Below are 24,473 nucleotides of genomic sequence, written 5' to 3'. Positions count from 1 at the left end.
ATGTGTGGGCCTGCAGACATCCAGTGAGTGTCCAGCTCGGCTCTCCTCGAGGGCCCAGCATCAATGGGCTGGGACAACACACCCCGAGGGTGACCCGACCACTGCTCACACTCCCAGGAGCGTGGACGCCCTCGGCTCATTAACCCCCCACAGCCCGGAGGGCTACTATTAGTTCTTTTTTTTACGAATGAGGATATGAAAGCCCAGAGAGAAGACCCTGTTCTCGTCACACGAACGGGTGGAGCTGGAACTGACTCCAAGGTTGTTGATCCTGGAGCCACCAGCGGCTCGGAGATTTGAGTCTTGGGAAGGTGTCAGGGGAGATGCAGGGGAGAAACAGCTCCATCCAAGCAGGTCCCCAAAGGGAGGGAAACTCTCCCCAGCCTCGGAGTCTAGCTAAACAGGAAGGGAGGCACAATGAGAGGAAGTGGAGGGCGTGGCAGGCCCCCGGGGCTGAGGAGGGACACAGCAGCCAATAGCACTCAGAGCCCTCAGCCGGGGCCAGCCGGGCTCTCCTCTGTTCCAACAGGTCCTTTCTGCAAAAGCTGGGGCCATAGTACAAGAGGGGTCCCCTGAAGGTGGGGCTTGGTTCACCGACATGATGGCTGTGTGACAACAGCTGAGCACCAAGTCAGGCCGTGTTGGAAATGAAAGGAAGACAGACTGCCCCATTTTCAGGGGCTCACAGCCCAGCAGAGACGGATAAAGACATAGAGTGGGGTGGGCAAGGGGTTCAGTCAGGGAAGGCTTCCTGGAGGTGGGGAATGCCTAGGCTGGGTCTTGAAGAATAAGTAGGAGCTGCCCAGGTGAATGGGAAAGAGCGGGTGGTGGCAAGGCCTAGATCCTAAGGGCACCTGTAAGCTGGTTTAAAGGACGTGGGCTCCCGCAGGCTGGAGCGGCAGGATTAGATGTGCCCTTTGGAAAGGCCAAGGTGGGGGTGCGAGGCTTGGTGGCAGGGAGACCCACAGCCTGCCGGGGGGGCGGGGGGAGAGAGGCAAAGGAGCCACCAGGGGAGAGGAGGAGACCCAGACCCTGACCTGCAAGTGCCCCACTACCAGCGGAGGTGGTGGCTGCCCCCTGGGAGCCAAGTCACCCAAGAACCTCACACTGACACGTGGGGATTTAAAGCTGGTCACCTTGGGAAAGGGACGGCACGGAGTGGCCTTGGGGTCATCGCTGAGTAATTTCTGGTCAGAAAATGACTAGGAAGTGCTACACCAGAGAAAGGGGAACATTAGAACTTTTCATAGAAGGAAAACTGTGTTCCAAAACTAAAAAAAGGAACTTGTGGCCCAGTCATATTTTCCACGGAGGGCCAGGAGGCTCAGAAATCGAAGCAGGTACATCTGGTCGGGGGAGGAGAGCTAAAATTTCTTAAGAACCTGTTTTCAAATGTGAGAAACAAGGATTCTGACCATGCTACAGCCATGCCGTCAACCCTCTGGGCTGAGACGGAGCCTGGGGCGATGCGAACAATTCACAGCCCTGGAAGGCTCACACAGCGCCTCTTCCAAGGCATCCGTGTCCTCCGCAGTGCGCCTGGGACTCGGAGGGTCGGTCCCCAGGGTGCGAGGCAGGCGCTGACACCTGCTCGCAGTCTCCCTGCGGCCCTGCCCCTGGACTCGGCTCTGAGTTCTGCCTCCTGCTCTAGGCCCCTCCGTGGGCTTAGCTCGTGGGGGAGGCAGTGACAGGGCGAGGCGGGGAGCCCTCCGCCTGGGGCTGGCTCTGGGAAGCTGGGGAGCACAGCCATGGGGCTGCGGGAAGCAGGAAAACCTCCCCGGGTGTGGACAGAGCAACACCTCGGTACCGGTGGGGAATCCGAGGAGGTGCAAGGAGAGAAGAAATGAAAGGAACAGAGGGAAGGAGGAAAGGAAAAAAGACCAATTACGGCAGCCAGTGTCTGAGCGCTGTGTGCCTGGCATCGTGTTTGTTCTATTGTGGCTGGGTGGTGCTATTCCATCTTGACAACATCCCTAAGGGTAGGTACTATATTAGGTGCAGAAGAAACACAGGAAGTGGCGGGGGCGGAGAAGGAGACCAGCGAGCAAGACCATCTCTGCCTAGAACCCACAGCCTCGGCCCGGTGGCTGTGCTGCCCCCCAGAAGCAAAATCGAGCTGAGCCCCACTGTTTGATGGCAAGCGGACAGATGGTGTTCACGGCCAAACCCAATTAAAATTAAGTCAGAATTAAATTAGAAATTCATAGTTCCAGGCAGAAATGGCAAATGGAATTTGAAAATAGGGTTTTAACTTTTGTAATGGTCTTTGCTTGACTTGTCCTGGCTGAGGGCCTCTTGGTTTCGACAAGCCCCAAACCCATCTGAGGGCGGAAGGAGTCCAGAAGCATCCCTCTGGGTCAGGAGTCACCTGGAGGCACCAATCGAGTCCTCTCCAGGAGAGGCGGTCCAATTACTGGGTGTGATGGACAGGGCTGGGTGTAAATCGGATCTGCTGGCAAGTCCCTTCTCCGCGCTGAGCCCGTCATCTGCCCAGCCTCCTTCAGAGGACCCAGCAAGACAGGCCACAGCAAGGGGGGCTCAAAGAGCTTCTCACATTCCTTTTGGAAACAAGGGCATATCAATCGCCAGTCTCCAGTGACTGGCAGGGTAGGAGGATTAGTGGCGGGCAGCCCATGCCACTTTGAGATGTGACCACTGGCCAGGGAGCAGAGATGAGAGTTGAGAATTACTGTGCATGCTCAGCTCGTTGGTGGGTTTAATATCTCAGTTATTGCCACGTGAGGCAGAGAGAACGAGACAGAAAGAAAAGGATGCTCTCGAAAGAGAGAGATGGAGAGGGAGACAGGAGAGAGAGACAGACAGCCGGAGATACAGGAGAGTAAGAGAAAGCTGAGCTGGTGCAGCCCAGGTTCCCACAGCCAAGGGAACAAAGCCCTGCCTAAGGAGGGATAAATATTCCATTACAGAAGTGAGTGCTTGGCTCACCTGGGCTTACAGCAGGAAAGAGTTCTGCGGGCGAAGACGGGCCGCCACTGCCCGGGGCCCAGGACACAAGCCAGCAGCAGGAGTGGGGAGGTGGGCTAAGCCTGGTTTTCACATAAAGCAGGGGGTAAGGAGGAAAGGCAGTGGCTGAACCACCGCCAGGTCCCCCAGTGACCTGGGCTTCGTGGAGCAGAAAACAGAAGTCAGTCTGGCCAAGGGCTTGGCAGGGAGCCCACCCTGTGCCGCCCAAGAGCCTGGCCACCCCATGAGGGCTGGCAGGGTGACCAGGCTGCCTGCCAGACTCAGCCTTTCAGAGCAGACCGACCATGACAGCTTGGCCCTGTGTGGCACTCTGCCTCCATAAAGGTGTTAGGTTGGGGGAGTTTCTTCTAGAAGCTTCCATGTGGCAGACTTCTGGCTGAGGCCACTGGGGCCAGTCCTCTGGTCCTCCCATCTCTTCTCTGAGCCCCACCTGCCCCGTGCCCGACTCTTCCAGGAACTGATCACAGCTTAAAGCAGTACGTGTCGAAGGGGACAGAACTCGCGTCTTAAAAGGAATCAAAGTCTAGTGTTCAAAGAAGTGCGTTCCCATCCTCTTGGCTTCCCTGAAGGAACACCAGCTGCTAGTGGCACAAGAGAAAAGGCTGCCCTGGACTTGACCAACGTCCCATGTGTGTTGCTGGGCAGCCTCCGGGCCTCCGACTCCTACCCTTAAAATGAGGAAGCTGGATGCGGTCCCAGGTCTGACCACCGCAGATTCTAGAACAACTCTAAGGCCATGAGTATGAGTCTCTAGCAGGTGGATGGAGCTGAAAGAACCTCCTCGTAAGCAGAGAGGTCTTTTCAAAGTACTGAGTGGGACTGTCCCCGAAATCATACTGAGACCTGACAGCAACTCTCAGTTCTTCTGGTGCAAAATGGGGATCATACTACTAGTCCACCTTCCAAGAGAGCCTGTGTGTGGCAGGGGGTGAGGGGAGGAGAGAGAGAGAGAGAGAGAGAGAGAGAGAGAGAGAGAGAGAGAACACCACCATTAAGAATTAAATATAAAAATAACAAAAGCTTTTCTTTTTGTTGAAAAAATGAATTTTTAGAAGTAACTGGGTGAGTTTCAAAGCTTCTGGTAAACAGTCATGGACATCTGCTCCCCAGTTTAGGCTGCAGGGGTAACTTGAGCTTTTTCCTTTCAAGCCACTGAAACGGTGTGGCTGGGTGTGAGAGGCCGGGCAGCCAGCCTGAGCAGAGCACAGAAAAGCTGTTATACTTAGGGCATCACTGAGACATCACGCCTGGCGAGTTTTGATGATAATTCTGATAACAGCCAAATCCATTTTCTGTGCGCTACACTAAAGGCTCTCGCTTACACTGTCTCATTTCAACCTCTGTAACAGCTCTGGGAGGCGGACTAACAGTATTAACCCCACTTTGCACCAAAAGAGCTAGGACAGCTGCTCGCAGGTCTGAGCCCAGGGGAGGCAAAGCTGGGCTCTGTGTTAGAGGGGCCTGGCTTTGAATGCTGCACCCAGGCCATTGGGACAAATTCTGGCGACTCGCAATGAACGTGCGCCTAAAATACGAGATAAAGGAAAAGAAAAACCCTTTCAGGTGAGGTACAGGTAGAACTTGGCTCCAGCAAAATTCAGCATTTTGACAGTGTATTCAGAAATAAAGCAAGTTTGGCTGAAAGATGGAAGCTTTCATTTGCTAGTATCAGTAACAATAACTGGAGTTCCTAGAACTTCAAAATCTTGAAAAATCAAGTAGCTTATTTTTATAGCTGCCCGTCAAGATAGGAAGATTTGGGAAGACTGTTTTATTATTATTTTTAATGTTTTTATTGATTTTTTTTTTTTAGAGAGAGAGGAAGGGAGAGAGGGAGATAGAAACATCGATGTGAGAAACATGGATCGGCTGCCTCCTGCACACCCCCTACTGGGGATCAAGCCCACAGCCCGGGCATGTGCCCTGATGGAGAATCAAACCAGGACCTCTCTGACCATATGGCAGACTTCTGGCTGAGACCATGGGGCCAGTCCAGAGCGAAACTGTATGTCCTCTGGTCCTCCCCATCTCTTCTCTGAGCCCCATTGAGCCACACCAGCTGGGCAGACAGGGTCCATTTTAAAAAGCCTAAAATGGAGGGAGCAGTTGTGTTTCTAGCAACTAACTCATCTAAAAGGCTAAAAGACAGTCAGTTACAGTGTTACACTATTGGGCCTATTGTCCAACTATAGTGATTAAATATATTTTTATATATTGGTGCCATGAGGTATGATTTCTTAAAAAATATATATATTTTCATTGATTTTTAGATAGATAGAAAGGGAGAGGGAGAAAGAGAGAGAAATATCAATTGGCTGGCTCCTGCACGCCCCCTAGCAGGGATTGAACCCACACTCTGGCCATGTGTCCTAACCAGGAAATCAACCCCACAGTCTTTCTGGGGAAGGGGATGATGCCCAACCAACTGAGCCATACCAGCCAGGGGGAGGTATTATGATTTTTAATGGCAGCAGGTTGTGGAGGTTTTTTAACAACACAGAAAAATACGTATGAAGTCGCATTAACGGAGAAAGGCAGGATGCTACATCATCTCCTTCGAGTCAACTCAACTATGTTTAAAAATATATACATGCAAATGTGAAAAACTAGAAGTGACTATCTGTGAGCAGTGAGGTTACTGTTTCTTTTTAAATCTTTTTTTTTTTTTTTTTTTTTAATGTACTGGACTCTTTTTTATATTCACAAATGAGCATGTCGAGTTTGTACATTGGAAAAAACCTCAATGATTAAAAATATAAAATAGAAAATTTTGCTTTCTAAGCAGAGGTGAATGAGTTTTTGACTCTTAGAAGAACAAGCGTTGGACTAGTTCACATTTGCTCTGGGGAAGTTGTGGAGGCTTAAGGCAAGCCAGACTGGGTACCCAAAGAATGCCCCAAATCCTTGGGGCTACCTTTTCGGCTTTTTCCCATATAGAAAGTGAGCAATGTATCCAGCTTGGGGTAGGGGCACCAACACTGCACTCCAAACCACATGACAACTCTGACCACAGGAATCTCCCTAATCCTTCTTTATCATGCGTAATATGGCCACAGGGGCCCTTACCTCATAGGTCAAAAAAAACATCCACTTTCTCTCCCATTTTACAGATGAGGAAGTTGTGCTTTAAAGGGATTAAGAGATTAAGCAGCTGGCCCAAGAGCTTGAGTGGAGTCAGAATTCAAACCTGGGTCCCCAGCTTCAGGGACTGAGCTGCCTTCATTCTGCCAGGCAGCCTCAGGGCGATGCAAGGACTCTGTGACCTGGAAAAGGCTATACCCATGTGGGCTGCTATTATGATGATAACTACATGGCACATTTTGTTGTGAATTCCAAATGCTTTTGTGCTGATATATTTAGAACCATCTGTGGAAGATGAGACTAAAAAGATTGCTGATTAGATTCTGTTTTGATTTGTAGCAGGGAAAAGTGCCTGCTACAGAAATCTCATTTCCTGCTGGATTTAGCCTGAGTGTCCGCAGGGAAGAGGTTCTGGACAAACTGGGTTGGATTTCTCACTCCCAGATTTCCAGCTCTGTGACCTAAGGTGAGCTGTCTCCCCTTTCAGAGCCTCAGCTCCCTCACCTGTAAGTGGGAACAGTAACCCCTTTAGCTCATGGGATGGTCCTGAAGGTTAAGTAGAATAATGTAGGTAAGGGTGCCACATCCCACTTGGGATCATGAGTTTGGATCTCCCTGGACCTATTTAGCCTGGAGGAGGGACTCACTCCACCCTGTCTCCCTGTATTAGTATTCTACTCCAGCTTTGAGGGGGTGTGCCTGAGTAGGGTTGGATCTGGCAGCCTGTGTCCACACACCTCAAGCTTGCCCACCACAGAGGCTGTGGTTTGTTGTCAGTTCACTGGAAGGTCCCAAGACACCGCCCAGTGTTGCCCTTCATCAGCCTGGCACAAGTCCTCCTGGACTGAGATGCCCTGGCTCCTCTCTCTACACTGGTTCCTCAGGAGCCGGATCACAGAGCCCCCTTGGGTGTCCTTGATGTTGCCAACTCAATGCCACCTACCTGCCTGGGTAAAAACCCCATTAAGGTCAGGACTGTCCCACTCAGCCCCACAGGGAAAGCGCAGAAAGTAGCCCTGCTCACTGTGGTGCCACACAGTAGGGAGGTGGTGGGCTTACTGGATTGTCACGGGGCAGACCCTGGGAGGGGAGGAATTGGCTGAAACGTGGCAGAGAAAGGGGGAAGAGGATAGCTCCCACCCCCGTCCTGGAAATTCGGGTATGGGGGGAGGGGAGAATAGGGTAATGCCTTCCAGACTGGGTGACCAACTGCCCAGTGTGTCTAGTACTGAGGGGGTTCCAGGAACACAGAGCTTTAGTGCTAAAACAGTTTCAGGCTCTGCCAGTAACAGGCTGTGTCACCTAGGGCAAGTCCCTGAGTGTTCAGGAACCGCCTCTTCTGTGAAACGAAAACTGGACCAGTTGGGCTCTAAAGGGAAAGGGAGGGTATGTGCTTCAACTCTGCCACCTGGGCTATAGCCCCACGAGTGTGGTCCGGGGCGCAGGGGGCCCAGGGGAAAGGCAGAGCTGTGGAGGAGAGGCTGGTGGACAAGCTCTGTGCCCTAGGGGCACTTTTGCCCCAGAAAGCCTTCTCCCCCACGGAGCCCAGCCTGTCTACCGCTTGGGGCTGGCACAGACCCCTCTGGGACTGGCAGGATGGGGGCGGAGGCGCGGGGCTGGTGGGGGCGGGGAGCGCCAGTGCGCATGCACAGCACCCCCCACCCGGGAAGGGGAGGCTCCCACAGAGGGCCGGGACTCCTACCTGCGGGTCGCGTGGATACACGTCGCCCTCTGAGAGTGAGTCCACCAGTTCCTCTTCATCCTGCGTGGCCCGTTTGTAGGTCGACATCTGCAAGGCCAAGTGCAGCACAGACTCCCTCAGCGCCTCCATGGCTCTCGCACCCGAGGGGGGGAATGGGGACGCGACCCAGGCGTCGCTGCCACCGCCACCACCGCCACCGCCACCGCCACCTCCACGCCGCCGCCTCCGCAGCGCCCCGCCCCAGCCCGGACACCGAGACCAGCCCACCGACCAGCCCGCCGTGGGGGAGGGGGTCCCGCCTCCACCCCCACCCTGTGCTGTGGCAACGCGGCCCTCACCCCCAGCACGGACGGCGCTGTGGCCAATGCATCCAGTGGCCACACGCTCGGCATGCCGCGCCCCGTGCGCCCGAGTCCCCACCATCGCTGCCGCCGCTGCGCCCCAGGCCGGTCTGGGCGGGCCGGCCGCCGGCACTGCGCCACCTTCGCAGGCGGAGCCTGATCAGCTCGGCTCAGGTTCCCTCCGGGCCCCCCAGGAGCCCCCCAGGGCCCGTCCCGGGGACACCTCCCTTTCCCAGGGGTCAGGGCATGGCCAGCCCCTACCCCGCCGGAAGGGGCCTCGCAGCGACCTCTCCTTGTAAGAAACCTTAAGTGCCCCCTTCAGTAACCCCCGGTGGCAGAGACAAGACTCAGGGTGAGGACGGCGCCCCCAATTTGGCCCCCTTCAGATGCAGGTTCCTCCCACCATTGGCCCTGAGGTGCGGCACGGGCTCTCCCCGTCTGCGCTGCAAACATTAGGGGAAAGAAGAGGTAGAATAAAAAAGACAGTACCTCCCCCTTCCTCTAGCTCAAGGGTCTTAAAGCCAGAGTTCATGAATGATTTCAGAAAATTCCAGAGAACTCCCGACATAGAAAGACAAAGTGGTGTGTGTACCTTTGGGCGGCTGGAGGGGAATCCAATGCTTACCTCCAAGCTCAAAGGTGTGTCTTTCCCCCCAAAGTAAGAACCTGGCTTCAGCTTCAGACCTGCTCAAAGCCGGGAAGGTGACTTCCCTCCCAGGAGCCAGAGCCTCAAGCAGGTGCTCTTTCCCCCGTGCCTGAGGCCTCTCAGGGGCCCTCACCTAGGCTGGGAAACTGGGCTCTCTCAGATGTGGGGTGCTCAGATACAGACTCTGGACACCCAGCATTCTCCCTTGCACCCGAGATCCTAACTCAGTAGTTTCCCAAAGCCGCCTCCACTTAGGTGGAGACCTGGAGTCCCCTACATTTTTTCAGCTTTTCCAAAAGAACTTCCATTCATTTCCATGTGATTCTTACAACACAAATGTGTGTGAAGCGACAGGCTCAGAGGTGAGGTGACTTCCCAGGGCCACAGCCACAATGACAGCTCTTGGCTTCCACTCCTGTCATCTTAGAGTCCTCTCAGCAGCCAGAGTGAGTCTTTAAAAAGGAAATGCTAGCCCTGGCCGGTTTGGCTCAGCGGTTAGAGCATCGGCCTGTGGTCCTGAGAGACCCGGGTTCGGTTCCCGCTAAGGGCATGTACCTTGGTTGCAGTTTGTCCCCGGCCCTGGTCGGTCGTGCGGGTGGCAGCCACTCGATGTGTTCCTTTCACATTGATGTTTCTCTCTCTCTCTCTGTTCCTCTCTCTCCCTCCCACTCTACCTGAACAAAAAATGGAAAAATGTCCTCGGGTGAGGATAAAAAACAAAACAAAACAAAAAAAAGGAAATGCTAATCCTGTCACTCCCTTGATTAAAACTCTACAGGGACAGTCCCTTTCTTTATCAGTCACCCATGGCCCCTGCCCACCCTGATCCTCACTTTGGTGCTGCTCCCCACCTCCCTCTCCTAAACCCTAACTGTGTGGCCTTCCCTTGGTTCCTCAGATTTCCAAGAATCTCCTCCCCTCCACCCAGACCTTTATCTATTCATTTATTTAATATGTTTTTATAGATTTTTTAGAGAGAGAGGGAGAGAAACGTTGATGCGATAAACCGATCCGCGGCCTCCTGCATGCCCCTACTAGGGACTAAGCCCAAACCCAGGGCATGTGCCCTGACTGGGAATCGAACCAGCAACCTGTCAGTGCATGGGACAGTGCCCATCCAACTAAGCCACACTGGCCAGGGCCACCCAGATCTTTATAGCAATGTTCCCTCTATCTGGAACATTCTTTCCTTATCTCTACTCCTCCCATGCATGGTCAACTCCTGCTTCAGATCTCAACTTAAATGTCACCTCCTCAATGTCCCGACTGCCCTAAGTAGCCCCTCAAATTCCATATTAAAGCACCCCATTATTTCCCTTTATTTTTGTTGTTGTTAATCCTCACCTGAGGATATTTTTGCATTGTTTTTTAGATAGAGTGGAAGGGAGGGAGAGGGAGAGAGAGACATCGATTGGTTGCCTCGCGCACACAGCCCACTGAGATCAGGGATTGAACCTACCGCCCAGGCATGTGTCCTTGACTGGGAATCAAACCCTCGACCCATCCATGGTCTGCAGGCTGATGCTCTAACCGCTGAACCAAACCAGCCAGGGCTCCCTTTATAGTATTTCTCGTAGTCTGTTACTATTACTTCTTTGGTTTTTTCATTTATCTCCCTCCCCCTACCCAGAATTGAGAGCTTTCTCAGGGCTGGGACCTTGTCTGGCACAGGGAATCCCCATCACCTGACATCATGTAGGGGAACAATAGACAGTTAAAGTTAGTGAGGGAACAAGCGGAGGGGAAGTGACAAGTGCCCTGGGCAGTGTCTTTAAACCAGTATGCATCTAACTTTTCAGTGCCCAAGGACAAAGGAAACCCGGGTAAGGGGCACAAGGGCAGGGCATGCAGAGTACTATGGCAAGAATTTTAATTCTGGAGTCTTCTGCTCCACTCTCACTGGGTGAAAGAGTTCCCATTACCCACCCAAGAGAAAGGGCTCCCAGGCATCTTCGCGTTATGCTGGGTTACAGCTGAACTCCTTCTGAAATAGGACACTTGGTTACACTAAGTAACAGGTGTCAACCATGCAAGGAAAAGACCCTTGAGGAAGAAGTTCAGTTCACCAAGCATCTCCCCATCCTGGCCCAGCAGGTTCTATTTCCCGGACACCCAGGGGTGTGAGGTATTTGTCAGTTCTTTTACACCCAGCATCCCACTTAAGCCTCTCACCCTTCCCTCTGAAGCAGGTATTACTGGCCCCTTTCACAGACACTAAAACTGAGGCTCAGGGAAATAACTTGCCCAGGTGCAGTGGAGCAATGGCTCCCCCCTTCATCTCATTCCCTTCTGGGAAGCTCTCCTGACCACCCTCCCCTGACCCCAGGCGGCGTGTGGACCCCTGCTCTGTGTTCCTCCCACATGGCCCCCACCCCATGCTTCCTTCCATGGAAGCACACAGCTCTTCAGACTCTAGACAGAACCTTGAAGGCAGGGACTGAATCTCGTCAGGCTGAAAGTTGATCCCAGGGGGCCAAGGCCAGACCACCCCTGCCCTCCACCCACTGCGGCCCGTCCCGTCTGCAGACTGACGTGGGGAGCTCTCATACCTGTCTCAGAGGAGGTCAGTTCACACACCTTCCGAGCAGCAATTCGCACAGATGGAGAGCTGTTTATTTCTCAGCACACAAAAGATGAGGCCCTTCCTGAAATGCCTGCCTGAGGCCCTGAAGTGAAACCGAACCCACCTCAGGCGTGGGAATGGCTTAGCGGGCTGCGTTTGGGGGGAGCTCCGTAGGCTCCAGAAGGTGAGTGACATTCCAGCAACAATGGCAGCCCTATCTCTGTGCCCGCCCACAGTCGCCCAGAGCCAGGCAGGGCCTTCCATTCACTGTCTTGGATCCCCACACCCACCTAGAGCCTCCGCCTCCGCCTCAGCAGGTATCACTTCCATTTTACAAGAGAAGTGGAGGGGTAAAGGGGGAGCCCCAACACCTACTATGTGCTTGACAAAATCTGTCCTGAGCCCACAGCACCCTGTGAAGTGGGAATCAGCACCTATACTTTAGAGATGAGAAGACTGAGAATTAGGGAGAAGGCAGGACTTAGCCTCTTCACCCACCCAAGTCACTGGCTAGACAGCGAGGGAGCCAGGATGTGACTGACTCCTTGCACACTGACTTCATGATTCTGCCATCAGAGAACCCCAGCCACACAGCTAGCAACTGGCAGAGCTGGGCACAGAACCTGGGTCCTGCCCCCTGGTCCCACGCTCATGGAGGAAGGGGGAGCTGTTTCTTCAGTGGGGACCCTGTGGAGTCCGGGCGCACTGACTGGCAGGGCAGCCAGCACTTGAGCTCCCTAATTGCCTCATTTGTGGCTGTGGGTGCCACGCCCGGCCGCGAGCTTCAGGTAAAGCGGAACAGCCTCTGCTTTGTGGACAGCCTGTGCCTTGATCTGCTGGTTCCTGTCCTGCCCCACCCCACCCCACAGAGCCCAGGCGGTAATCTGGGCCTGGTGGAGACCAAGGATGGAGGCATCGCAACTGCACAGAGAAGGTGATGAAAGTCAGATGAGGGTGTGATCATGCCAGCTGTGGAAACCCCACCCTGTGGAAATCAAAGGCTTGGGGTGAACAGAAGTGAGAAGTTATAAATGCTCAGTAACTCTGAGGACAAAGGCCTGATGGCTCTTGTGGTTGGTTTGCCCAAGGCTGGGGATCGTCAAAGAATTTCGGAGCCTGTCAGAGGCAGGAAAGAGCAGCTCCGGAGTGAAATTCACAGGCCCAGCACTCCTTGGCCACACCCTCCGATCTGTTTTCATGGTGGATTTCTAAGTCTCAGCTCCTTAGGGATACAGCCCTCGATGGCCAAGGGCCCTGCCAATTCCTGCCTCTCTAGTGCCAGTCACTAGCTGAGATTTGTTAAATCCTTATATGTCATCTGATACACACTCATGCTATATGTTAGTTAAATACTTGCATAATAGACACATAGTATAGTGTGTGAAAGATCTAGATCCAAACCTCAGTTCAGATACCCACTCTGCCACTTCCCAGCTGTGTGACCTTGGGCAAGTGACTCAACCTCTCTGTGCCTCAGCTGTCTCATCTGTAAAACAGGGATGATAATAACAGTACCTCCTTCGTAAGACTGTTGTGATACTTAAATGAGTTAATATAGATAAAGTGCTTAGAACAGTACTGGGCACACAGCAAGTGACCACTAAGTGTTAACAGTTATTATCTGTATAACTGTCTTACAAAACACAGGCTCAGAAACTTTCAGTTGATCCCCACATTCTAAAGAACAAAATCCAAACTCCTTAGCTTGGCATTCAAGGACTCCCCCATCTGGCCCAAACCTGCCTCTCTAGGCTTACCCTCCACATACCCTTCAGGTGTGGCTATCACTCTGACCCCAGATCTATCTCTGTGGGTGTTGAGGGCTCAACAGGAGTTCACTAAGTCCTTGATGCTTGTCAGGCCCTGTGCTGCCAACTGAGGGGTAGCCCTACACAGGACTCAGTCCCTCCCCTCAAGGGACCTGCACCTGATATCCCCTCTCTCAAGACTGTGAGTCCTCCACTCCAATTACTGCTTTCCATCTCTGGCCTACTTCCTCCTCCATGAAGCCCTCTCCTCCTCAGTCTGATGGGCCCCTGGCATAGCACCTGTATTCCATTCAGGCCTTTGTCTAGGTGTCTTCAGCCCTGGGATAGAAAGGGGGGCGGGGGGAGCAGCAATCATCTTATTACCCTCTATCCCTGCTGCCCAGCACAGAACCGGATACATAGATAACTGGCTAATTTGTATCCTAGGTTTTCACTAGGGCACAGGCATCTGTGACTTCCACAAAGAAATAGACTTTAGTTGCTTGATGACAATCAAGTAAGATTCAAATAGGACAACTATGGCCAAGGGGCAAGATAGTAAAAATATGGCCATCACTCCTGAAGATGACACCACATGACATCTATTACTACTATTACATTACCCATTACATTGCTCAGTGTCTTTGACGTGTGAAATTTCCATGTGATTAATTTCTTTTTAAATGTACCACAAAGTTCCTAAAACACCGAACTGCTTCTTTGCTTTCTGATAACAGGAATCATAGGAATCAGCCCATATCCCTTTTTTCCTTGGCTGCCAGGAAGCTCATACCAAATCAGAAACTCACCTATGGGCATTTTCCTGGTCTTTATGTTCAGCTTTTTCCTTGTCTACATGTTCCATTATATATTCTCTGATATTATTTTCCATTCTACAGCATATCACTTTACTGAATGTGTGTTAGTCATCGCCTATCATGAATAAAGTGAATTAGAAACAACCGGTATCAGGAACACCCCTTCCTTGATTGATTGTCCTGGGAATGCAGCTTCAAGGTAGTCATTCAACACTGGGAGACTGAGGCAGTCAAGACAGACCCAGGCTTGACCCCAGGTTCCCTGGCTCATGTGACCATGTCATTTGCCCTTCCAGGCCTCAGTTTCCTCATCTGTAAAAAGGGTTATTGTGAAGAGTGAATGAGCTGACACATGAACTTCCTGGCATGTAACATCCCATCCCCAAGCGAACTGGTACCTGACAGACACAGTGTGGCACCCCCTCGTACCTGCTTTTCTTTATTTCCCTTCGCTACTTCTCCATTTGCTTCTGCCCTCGTCCACGTTTTCTGACCTTGGCCTTAGTTCAGCCAACATTTGACATTAATCTGGCCCTGCTGCCGTATTCAGGGCAAAAAGAACCCACCTCCCGGGTGATCAAGGTGAATGCCAACAGCGATACATCCAGTGCGTCTTACCAAGAGCAAGTATGCACTCATGATACGTCATGACGTGAATGGTGCTTGACGTTCCTCCTAACACCACCTTATTACCCCAGTCTAACCATGAGAAAACCATCACACAAACCCCAGCTGAGGAACATGCCACAAAATGCCTGCCTAGAACGTCTCAAAATGTCCAGGTTGTCAAAAACAAGGCACGTCTGAGGAACTGTCAACAGCCAAGAGGAGCTTAGGAAGACGTGACAACTAAGTACAATGGGGGGTCCTGGATGGGATCCTAGAACTTCCAGAAAGGGCATTAGGTGAAAACTAATAATTACAGACTTCAGTTTGTACTAATGTATCAATATCAGTTCATTAATTGTGAGAAATGGACCATCTCATACAGGGTGGGGTAAAAGTAGGTTTACAGTTGTGAATTCGTGAAAGTTTATTCTTGCATTGTTATTTATTAATTATTGCATTATTTCCCACACGAACAGCTATAAACTACTTGTGCCCCACCCTGTATACGATGTTAGTAACGGGGAATGGTATGGAGTATAAGGGAACTCTCTGTACTACCTTTCCAATAACGCTAAAAACCCAAAACTGTTCTAAAATCAAATGTTTATTAAAAAACAACAACAACAAAAAAGACTGGCTGGCCCCTGAAACAGAGAACAGTCATTGGCCCCAACACACGCCCAGCACTGCCCATTTCTCAAGGCTTTTATACCCTCTTACTTGTGTGTCATGATCACCCTGTGGAATAAGCCCTGGGATCCCCATTTTACAGATGTAGAGACTGAGGCCAGAGAAACGAGGCAGCGTGCCAGTTAGAGTGGTGCCCAACCCCAGGTCTTCCTCTTTTCTTACACCACCTGGGGGCCTGGCTCTCTAGAACAACCTCCTTTGGAGACAACAGGCTGCCCCATTTGAAATGTCAGAAATTGGGAGGGATATGTTGGGGATGGGCGATGGAGACTCCACTTTGTGCCATCAAGGGGTCAGATGGAGCTGGAGGCCTGAGCATAAAAAGGGGGAAGGTGGGCGGGAATTATGGGGAGAGCCTGGAAGGTCAAGGGCCCAGAGCGTACACGGGAGGTCAAGGCTGCTAACTGCCTCACGGGAGAAGGTGGCGGCCCTGCCAACCAATGAGTCAATCACTCTGGTCTGGACCAGCGTCCCAGGCTGGGCTCCCCGTAATGCGCGGACAGTGGGAGACACGTCCACACATGCAGAAAGCTAGAAAACACTCAGCCACTTGGCCAAGTGTTGACTCACTTGCCTGGGGGGCCCCGGAAGGCACTGAAAGCCTTACCCAGTTCTGCCAGCCGACAGCCTCAGGGCCTGCTGAGGCCACCCCACACCCAAGCCCCAAACCTGGCCAGCAACCCTTCCTTACTCCCTGGCACAGGCCACTCACCACACCGATGACCATCCGGCCCCATGCACGGCCCCTACCATGTCTCTCTCTTCCGCACCCGCCTGACAGCCTCCATCTGTCATCTCTGCCCTCTGTCCAGGCCCACTGCCTCTGTCCACTTCTCCCAAAGCCTTCCCCGATTAGTCCCCACCCCCCCTTAATCTCCATTTATCACTTCCCCCAGTCCCTCATCTCCGGGCTGGCTCCAAGCAGAACCTTTTAAACTGATATGATCCAGTCAGTCTCCTTCACATGCTGGCTCCCTGGAACTGGCAGAAGAAAGCATGAGCCTTGGCCTGGCTCCCAACCCCCTCCTCCACCCCCCAGGACCTGGCTCCTGGCTCCTCTCCAGCCTCTTTCACCACTTCTCCCTCTCATGTTCGAATCTCAGTGAAATATGAGTGCGCTTCCTGCTCCAGGCCTTTGCGGATCTACTGCCCTCTGCCTGTGAGGCCTTTCTTCTCGGCCTTCCCTGGCTAACTAACTCTTCAACGCAGATGCACCTTCCTCCAGGCAGCCTTCTCGGACTTCCCTGTGACCCTCCCTCCTTGCTCTCCAGCAGCACCCTGCATGGCCTTCTAGCAGCTCAGCCCAGAAGACCGTAGCCAAGTGCAACTGTGTGACCTGGACAAAGTCAGTCCACTTCCTTTCTGTACTTTGGCTTTCTCGTTTATCAAATGAAGACTATAATGGTACCTGCTTCTCAGGGCCTGTATACATATTACATAAAATAAGACGCACTGAGTCCTCAGCCTCATGGAGAAGCAGCACCAAGTCAATGTTAGCATGTGTGTGTGTGGGGGGGGAGGGTTTGGGGGTTCAGAAAGGGCTGGCTCTTCAAGTCATGCTGAGAACGAAGGAAGATCTAGGAGGACCGATGGCCTGCCAGGTGCTGGGCCTGGTACAGCTGGCACATATCATCGTTGCGTACTATAAAACAACTATAATTCCGGGAGAGTTAGTAACTTGACCAAAGTCACATATCTGGTAAATAACAAGGCCTGGGTGGAAACCCAGCTGTATCTATCCCCGAAGCTTGTGACAACGACCTGCTCCATCCTTACCATTCAGGCGTCACCTCCGGCCGGTTACGGGGGCCAAGTTGCCCACTCTGATCTCGGAGCACCAAGTTCGAGACAGACCAGACATCTACAGCGGGCCCGACGCCGCACAGGACAACCAGGCTGAGGAGACCAAGTGTGCCAAACAATTTGCTGGTCCAATCACATAAAACTCAGGACAAAGTTAATCTGTCTCACCTAATGATATTTATGATGACGATGATGACAGAGTTGCCGGTAATTAGGCTCCACCAGGGAGCAGCTTGTGGAAATGGCTGTAATTAGTATTTGTGTTGCACAGGGGCAGGTGAGGGTTGCAAAGAGGGAGGAAGTAGGTAGGGCAGGTGGGGGACTCCTGGGATCCAGGAACTGAGGGTGGCCAGGGCCCTCACAGTGTGTGCCAGGCCCCGTGCCAACCAACTCATGTGGACGATCCTGCTTAACTTCCATAACTCCATGATGTGACCCTATTATCCCCTTTCTAAGGCGAGAAAGCAGGCTCAGAGAGGTCCACTCACTTGTCCAAGGTCACACAGCCAGTGAAGAACAGAGCCAAGATCCACACTGGCTTGCTCGTGTCCCCCTCTAGTCCAGGCGATGTCCTGGACAGTGGGAGGTAACTGGGGCTTGGGCTGGAAGGCAGGAGATCTATAGTCTGGTCCCAGTTCTGACACTACCTTACCCTAGGCCTCGGCAAGTGACTTCGCCTCTCTAGAACACATAGAGAAGGTGTGGCTGGCAGACTGGGAGTGGCTAAGAGTGTGCTTGGGAGTTAGGGTCCTTGGATTCTAATCTTTGGGCAAGCTACTTCACCAACTGAGCCTCAGTGTCCTCATCTGTAAAAGGGAGACAAGTGTTGCCCTCATAGGGTTGTGAGAGTTAAATAAATTTAAAAACTTAAAACAATGCCTGAATATTTTATTATCATTTATGGGGAAAATATGGGCTCTGGAGTCAGTTTTTCCATCTGTAAAATGGGAAGGCAGTTGCTGGATTAGACAGTTTGGAAGCATATACATTTTAATCCCAGAGAGCCCTTTATTTTAAAAATTTAACATGGCAACCCAAATACAAAAGAGATATAAGTGGGCCCTGGCTGATGTGGCTCAGCAGTTGGAACTTTGGCCTGAGGACTGAAGGGTCGCGGGTTCAATTTCTGATCAAGGGCGTGTACCCGGGCTGCAGGTTTGATCCCGGGCTCCAGTTGGGGCTCATGCGGGAGGTAACCAATTGATGTATCTCTTTCACATCGCTGTTTCTTTTTCTTTCTCTCTCTCTCTCCCTCCCTCCTTCCCACTCTATCTAAAAATCAATGAAAAGCCCTGGCCGGTTTGGCTCTGTGGTTAGAGCGTCGACCTGTGGTCTGGAGAGACCTGGGTTCGGTTCCCGCTAGGGAGCCTGTGCCTCGGTTGCAGTTTGTCCCCGGCCCTGGTTGGGTCATGCGGGTGGCAGCCACTTGATGTGTCCCTTTCACGTCGATGTTTCTCTCTCTCTCTCTCCCTCTCTCTTCCTCTCTCTCTCCCTCCCACTCTATCTGAACAAAAAACGAAAAAATGTCCTTGGGTGAGGATAATAAATAAATAAATACATAAATATCAATGAAAAAATACCTTTGGGTAAATATTAACCAAGAAAGAAAGAGAGAAATATAAGTGGGGCTGTCACTTACCTATTCCATGACCCCATATACCCTAACCCAGTGGTTCTCAGCCTTCCTGATGCCCGACCCTGTAACACAGCTCCTCGTGTTGTATGTGGGCGCCTCTGCATGTGGGCGGACCCGCCTGGAGACGGACAGAGGAGCTGTGTCTCGGTTCCTAAGACCAGCGGAAATACGTGTTTTCCGATGGTCTTAGGCGACCCCTGTGAAAGGGCCGTTCGACCCCCAAAGGGGTCGCAACCCACAGGTTGAGAACCGCTGCCCTAACCCAAACCTGGCTTCCTGAGGTTCCAAGGAACAAAGTCTGAAAATCACACATCTACATTCCTCTCAAAATACAGCTCTGAGGCGGAAGGTGCACTGGATGCAGGGACGGGCCGGAGCTGGCGGGGACTGTGCTTGCCCACGGTGGTGGAATTCACTGGGGCCTGCTGGCTGCCACCATTCAAGCTGCATAACTATCTCCCCTGGAGGCTGCTAGCAAGCAGAAGGAAGACAATGGACCAGACAATGGACTTGGAGTCAGGTGATGGACCCACCTTCCAGCCCAGGCCCATGGCCTTGGGCTGCTCATGTCACCTCTCTGGGCCTCTCTGTCCTCAGCTCTAAGATGGGGATGATAACACCATTCTCATCTGGTGACATCAGGACAAAACTGAGTCACATGCATGTACAAACTTCGCAACTGCCCCAAATGAATATCTTCACATATTCTAGTAGATTGTTTTCCCTTCCGAAGAGCACAGAGTTTACAGCCAGGCTGTGGAAGTTCAAGTCTCAACTCCGCCGTGCGCTGGCCGAGTGCCCAGGGTTCAGCTATCGAACCTGTTCCCTCCTGTGCACAGGGACGGCAGGAAGGGTGTTTCACACACAGTAAGTGCTTAATAAGTGTTGGCTGCTCTGGAATTTGGGGGAACAATTACTAAAAGGCAAACTTGCCCCCCAGTGCCCTTGTCCAGACATAGCCGAAGGAAATGAGTGCTCCCCCTGACCCTCTAAAGTGCACAGGTTCAAAGGCAGCAGTTGGATTTTGTTGGTTCCGTGCTGGAGTGCGGCCTGAGCTTTCCTGGGCTGCACTGGGGACGTGTCTGTCCTGTCCTTAAAAGACCGATTCAGTTCAATAGCTGTGTCCTGGAGGTTGTGTGATTCCTGTGTCCTGGAGGCTGTGTGAGCACCTATCATATGCCAGGCCTTCACCACAGCCCTGCATGATAGGTAGCACTGTCCCCATTTGCCAGATGAGGAAACTGAGGCTCAGAGAGGTGATGTGACCACCACAAGGCCAGGGTGCTCCTTCACAAAGCTCAGGATCTGAAGCCAGGCCCAGAGGCCTTCCCTGGCGTGGAGGCTGGGGTGCCAGCTCAGGTTCCTTGGTGTTTGGGGGGTAGGTGGCATCCTCAGAGTGACCCGAGGGGAACCAGCAGCCTGAGTGGCTGTGTCCCCTGAAGCCCAGCCCCATGCTGTCTCCTCCAGGAGGTCCTCCTTGACTAGTCTTGCCACCTCCCTGCTTCTCTGGCCCACGGTCCACAGCCCTTTGCCGTGCATCAGGACACTCTACATACATGACTCATTTAATCCTGCCAACAACTTTTTGGTGGTCTCTACTTTTCTGAGCCTCACTGGTAAAATGGGTGATAATAAGAGTACCCATTTCAAAAGTGGGTGTGAAGATCAAACTGGGGGGAAAACCCCAATAATAATGGCGAACACTTCCTAGAGGAGCGTGGCTAGGTGACACAGATCACACAAGGGGGGTCTGGTCTCTCCCTGCCCTCTCCCTGAGCGACCGCAGACCCTCTTTCCCCACAACTCCTGGTCCTGGGGGATGTGGCCAAATGGGGCAGCAAGAGCACTGGTGCGGGAGCCAGGAGTTCAGGTTTGGGTCTGGGCGGTGCCCTCTCTGGGTCTGTCTCCTCTGCTGCTCCCACCCAAGGAAGGAGGGGATGATGGAGAGGCAGTCTTGTTGTGCCAGGTGATCCTTATCTTCTCCTTCCCAAGCTTTCCTAAATGATAGGCTTGTCTGGACCAAACACCATGGGGTGGGGATGCCCCAGCTGCAGCTCCCCTGGCAGCCTGGCCTGGCCTGGCCCTGGGCCCTGCTGGCTGATTCTCCCCTCTCCCCTGCCACCCTCCTGGGCCTGGGCTCTCCCCTGCCAGGTTCCTGCTACTTCTGCCCCCACTTGCCCAGTGCTCCCTGACCCTCATCAAGCATCAGCCAGGCTCCCACCCTCCCTACCCCACCCCTGGCTGCTTTCCCTGCACTTCCTAAAACTGAGCTCTGTGACTGACAGCCGAAGTGCCTGGACCTGAAGATCCCGTGCCAGGGCAGTTCCAAGGGGCAGGGCCGAGGCTCTCGTTGCTCGTTCAGGTGGTAGCACACTTGGTGGCTGGCAAATCTGCACCCCACACAGCATAGCCATCCCTGGCAGCCTTGCTCCCTCACCCCACGGGGACTATGTGCAGTGGTTAGGAGCACGGACTCCGGAACCAGACGGTCAGGGTTCAAATCCCAGCCAAGTACTCACTCTATAACCTTGGGCAAGTCACTTAATCCCTCTCTATGGCTCAGCTTACTCATCTGTAAAATGGATTATTAACAAATTGTTAGGAGGATTAGATGAGTTAATAACACCAAGCACTTAAGCCGGACCTGAAACAAAGGACCCACTCAACAAATATCAGCTGTGACGATTACCGACACGGATCAGCCCGGGCAGAACGCACACTGGCAGCCACAGCTCCTGGATGGGGGCGAGCAGGCCCGGGGGCTGTCAAAGGTGTTGGGATGCAGCCTTTAGAAGATTTGAAGCCAAAATCAGTATTTTCAGTTTTTTTTTTTTTTAAAGACTTGGCAATGCAGGGCCCTCATTCTCAAGCGGTAACAGCCAGCTGGAGCTGAGGAGTGGCCGTCACCTCTGGACGGGCCACACGTCCCCAGAGCACGTAGCCACCCACCCCATCTCCTATTTGTATCCTCGCTGTGGCCCAGGGTAAGGTTTTCATCGTGCTGGTGCTCTGTTTCTCATCAGAAAGAGAAAAGAAATCTTTCTTGTACCCTTGTCTGATGGGAGAATGATTTACGTGAGGTTTAAAAACAGGCAACACTTCTGTGGTGACAGACGTCAGAACAGCAATTGCCTCTGAGGATGGGAGTTACTGGAAAGGGGCCTGAGGGGACTTTCTGGGGGCATGGAAATGTCCTCTGTCCTGATGTGGTGATTTGTCTGTCAAAATTCACTGAACTGTTTGCTTCTGGCCCGTGCATTTTATTCTGTTAAGTGACACCTCAATAAGAAAAAAAGTAGAAAAGTAAAAAATAGGTCAGGAGGGGCTCATGTTTCAAAATAAACAGCAGCTGACTCCTTCTGTGGGTGTGAAGAAAATGCCTGTGAGTTGAATATACTGACAATTGTGAAAGAAGACACAACCACAGGGGCCCCTGGGAAATGATCCCCGTTCCCTTGCTCACTCACGACTGAGTTGGAGGCCCACAGTCTAAGGCCACAAGTGACTGATCTTCAAAGAGCTGCACAGATCCACAATCCACAGCGGCCATCAGCCACATGTGGTTATCAAAATGAATATGAATCAAAATTACAAGTTAAACTGCCCATTTGCACCAGCCACACTTTAAGTGGTCAAGAGCCACGCATGGTTAATGGGCAGCACAGAGAGAAGCCATCTCCATTTCCACAGAAAGTTCTACTGGCCGGCGCTGTGCTATGAAGCTGGGCTACCTTCTGGGTTGGCCACCGGGGCAGGCACCACGACCTCTGCTGGGCAGCGCCTGACACAGAGTAGGTGCTCAGGAAGCACGAGCTGAGTGAATGAACCGAGGTATAAGAAGCGAACCCTAAAACCTGGGTTTGAATCCAACTCTGGCCCACGCCAGTGGTGGGGCCTCCAGCAAGTCTTCCCTGAGCTTAGTCTCTCCCTCCCTTTCAGGACTGGGCACATAAAGCAATGTTCTCGGGAGTGCTCAGAGCCCCAGGGGCCAGGAGAGGCCTGCAGGAGCTCCAAGGTGCCAGCGTCCTGCCTGAATGCTAAGACAGGAGGGAGACATGGCGGAGGGGAGAGGGGTAGCCGGGGAGCATTTCTGTTTGGGAGAAGAGCTTTGGAAAATGGGGGGCAAGCCCTGGCTGGTTTGGCTCAGTGGTTAGAGTGTCGGCCTGCGGACCGAAGGGTCACAGGTTCGATTCCCAGTCAAGGGCACTTACCTGGATTGCAGGTTCGATTCCCGCTCCAGTCAGGGTCATATGGGAGGCAGTGGATCTGTGTGTCTGTCTCACATTGACAGCTGTTTGTTTCTTTCTTTCTTTCTCTCTCCCTCCCTCCTTTTCTTCCATTCTTATCTAGAAATCAATGGAAAAATATCCAAACAAAGAAAAAAGAAAATGGGGGGCAGGGGCAGGCGGTGGTAAGATAAAGCAGGCTGGGCCCAACTCTGTGGGTTCAGGAGGGAGGGCTGCTGAGCACTGGGAAAATCTACGTTAGCCCCGGGCCTGGCCGCTGGAATCTGAGCTGGGAAGCAGCAGCGGACACCCACAGACACTGCTGTGGTCAGAGTGGCTGGGACACGGAGCCACCTCGCTCTCCGAAGAGACACCCCCATCCTGCAGGGTACGAACCCCCATTAGGGCAGGCCAGCCTGGGACCCACCGTGAGGGCTGCTGGGAGCCCAGAAGGCTGGCTGGGTCCTGAGAAAGGAGCTGGCCCACGTTTGTCTTCCCAGCAGCCCTCCTCCATACCCAGCCATATGGAGCCTCTGTGAAGCCAGGAATGTCATTGCTCATCTGTCCATTCACTCATTCAAAAAATATTTATTAGGCAACTGCTGTGTGCCAGGAAATGAGTTCCATGCCCAATATACATCGCTGAACAAGACAAAATCCTCACTCTCAGGAACTTGAATTTTTTTTAAATATGTTTTTATTGATTTTTTTTTTAAGAGAGAGGAAGGGAGAAATAGAAACATCAATGTGAGAAACACTGATCAGCTGCCTCCTGCACGCCCCCTCCTGGGGATGGAGCCTGCAACCCAGGGATGTGCCCTGACTGGGAATTGAACTGGGACCTCTCAGTCCATAGGATGATGCTCAATCCACTGAACCACACCAGCCAGGCTAGGAACTGAATTTTTTTTTTAATCCTCACCCGAGGACATTTTTTGCATTTATCTTCAGATAGAGCGGGAGACAGGGAGGAAGAGAGAGGGAGAAACATCGATGTGAGAGAGACACATCCAGTGGTCACCACCCACACGACCCCAATCGTGGCCAGGGACAAACTGCAACCGAGGTACGTGCCCTTAGCGGGAACTGAACCCAGGACTCTCTGGTCTGCGGGCCAACGCTCTAACCGCTGAGCCAAACCGGCCAGGGCTAGGAGCTGAATTTTAATAAGAGAGACAGACAGTAAACAATGTTGCTAAGAGTAATAATAATAATAATGGCATTCAACATTTATTGATTGCTTACTGTATGCTGAGCGCTGTACTAAGTGCTTTTTAATGCATTTCTCATTTAATCCTTATAAAAATAATAATATGTATTATTATTGATCCTATTTTATAGGTGAGGAAACTGAGGCACAGAGAGGTTATGGCCAAGATCATCCAGCTCTAAGTGGCAGAGTTTGGACTAGAACTCGGCCACTTTGACTCTGGAGTCTGTGTTACAGGAAAGTACAGCAGAGCAGAATAGAGCTTCGTGGGGAGGAGTCCGGGAAGGCCTCTGTGAGCAGGTGACATATACACTGAAACCAGAATGGCGAGTGTCAACCAACAAGGGCAGCACAGGCAGAGGGAACAGCGCGAGCAAAGCCCTGGAGGTGGGACGTAGGGTTCAGGGAGCAGGAA

General features: G+C 52.4%; 1 protein-coding gene across 3 annotated transcripts in view; it reads right to left on the bottom strand.

The window, feature by feature from the left end:
- Nucleotides 1-24,473, bottom strand: part of ECE1 (endothelin converting enzyme 1) — a 100,947-nt gene that overhangs the window by 45,625 nt on the left and 30,849 nt on the right. Inside the window, exons 1-2 of one of the 3 annotated variants that reach the window (XM_036256203.1) lie at nt 11,305-11,486; nt 7,769-7,855 (exon numbers count right to left, since the gene is read on the bottom strand). In XM_036256203.1, coding sequence (XP_036112096.1) covers nt 7,769-7,855 — 87 coding nt within the window. In that variant the 5' untranslated portion in view covers nt 11,305-11,486. Of the gene's footprint in view, nt 1-7,768; nt 7,856-8,106; nt 8,166-11,304; nt 11,487-24,473 lie in introns of those variants that run through there. The other 2 variants (XM_036256201.1, XM_036256202.1) reach the window with 2 other exon arrangements.

Source organism: Molossus molossus, unplaced genomic scaffold (assembly GCF_014108415.1).
Source record: "Molossus molossus isolate mMolMol1 unplaced genomic scaffold, mMolMol1.p scaffold_m16_p_12, whole genome shotgun sequence".
NCBI classification, from domain to species: Eukaryota; Metazoa; Chordata; class Mammalia; order Chiroptera; family Molossidae; genus Molossus; species Molossus molossus.
Note: the sequence above shows the minus strand (reverse complement) of the source record. Positions and strands in the feature narration are given on the sequence as shown.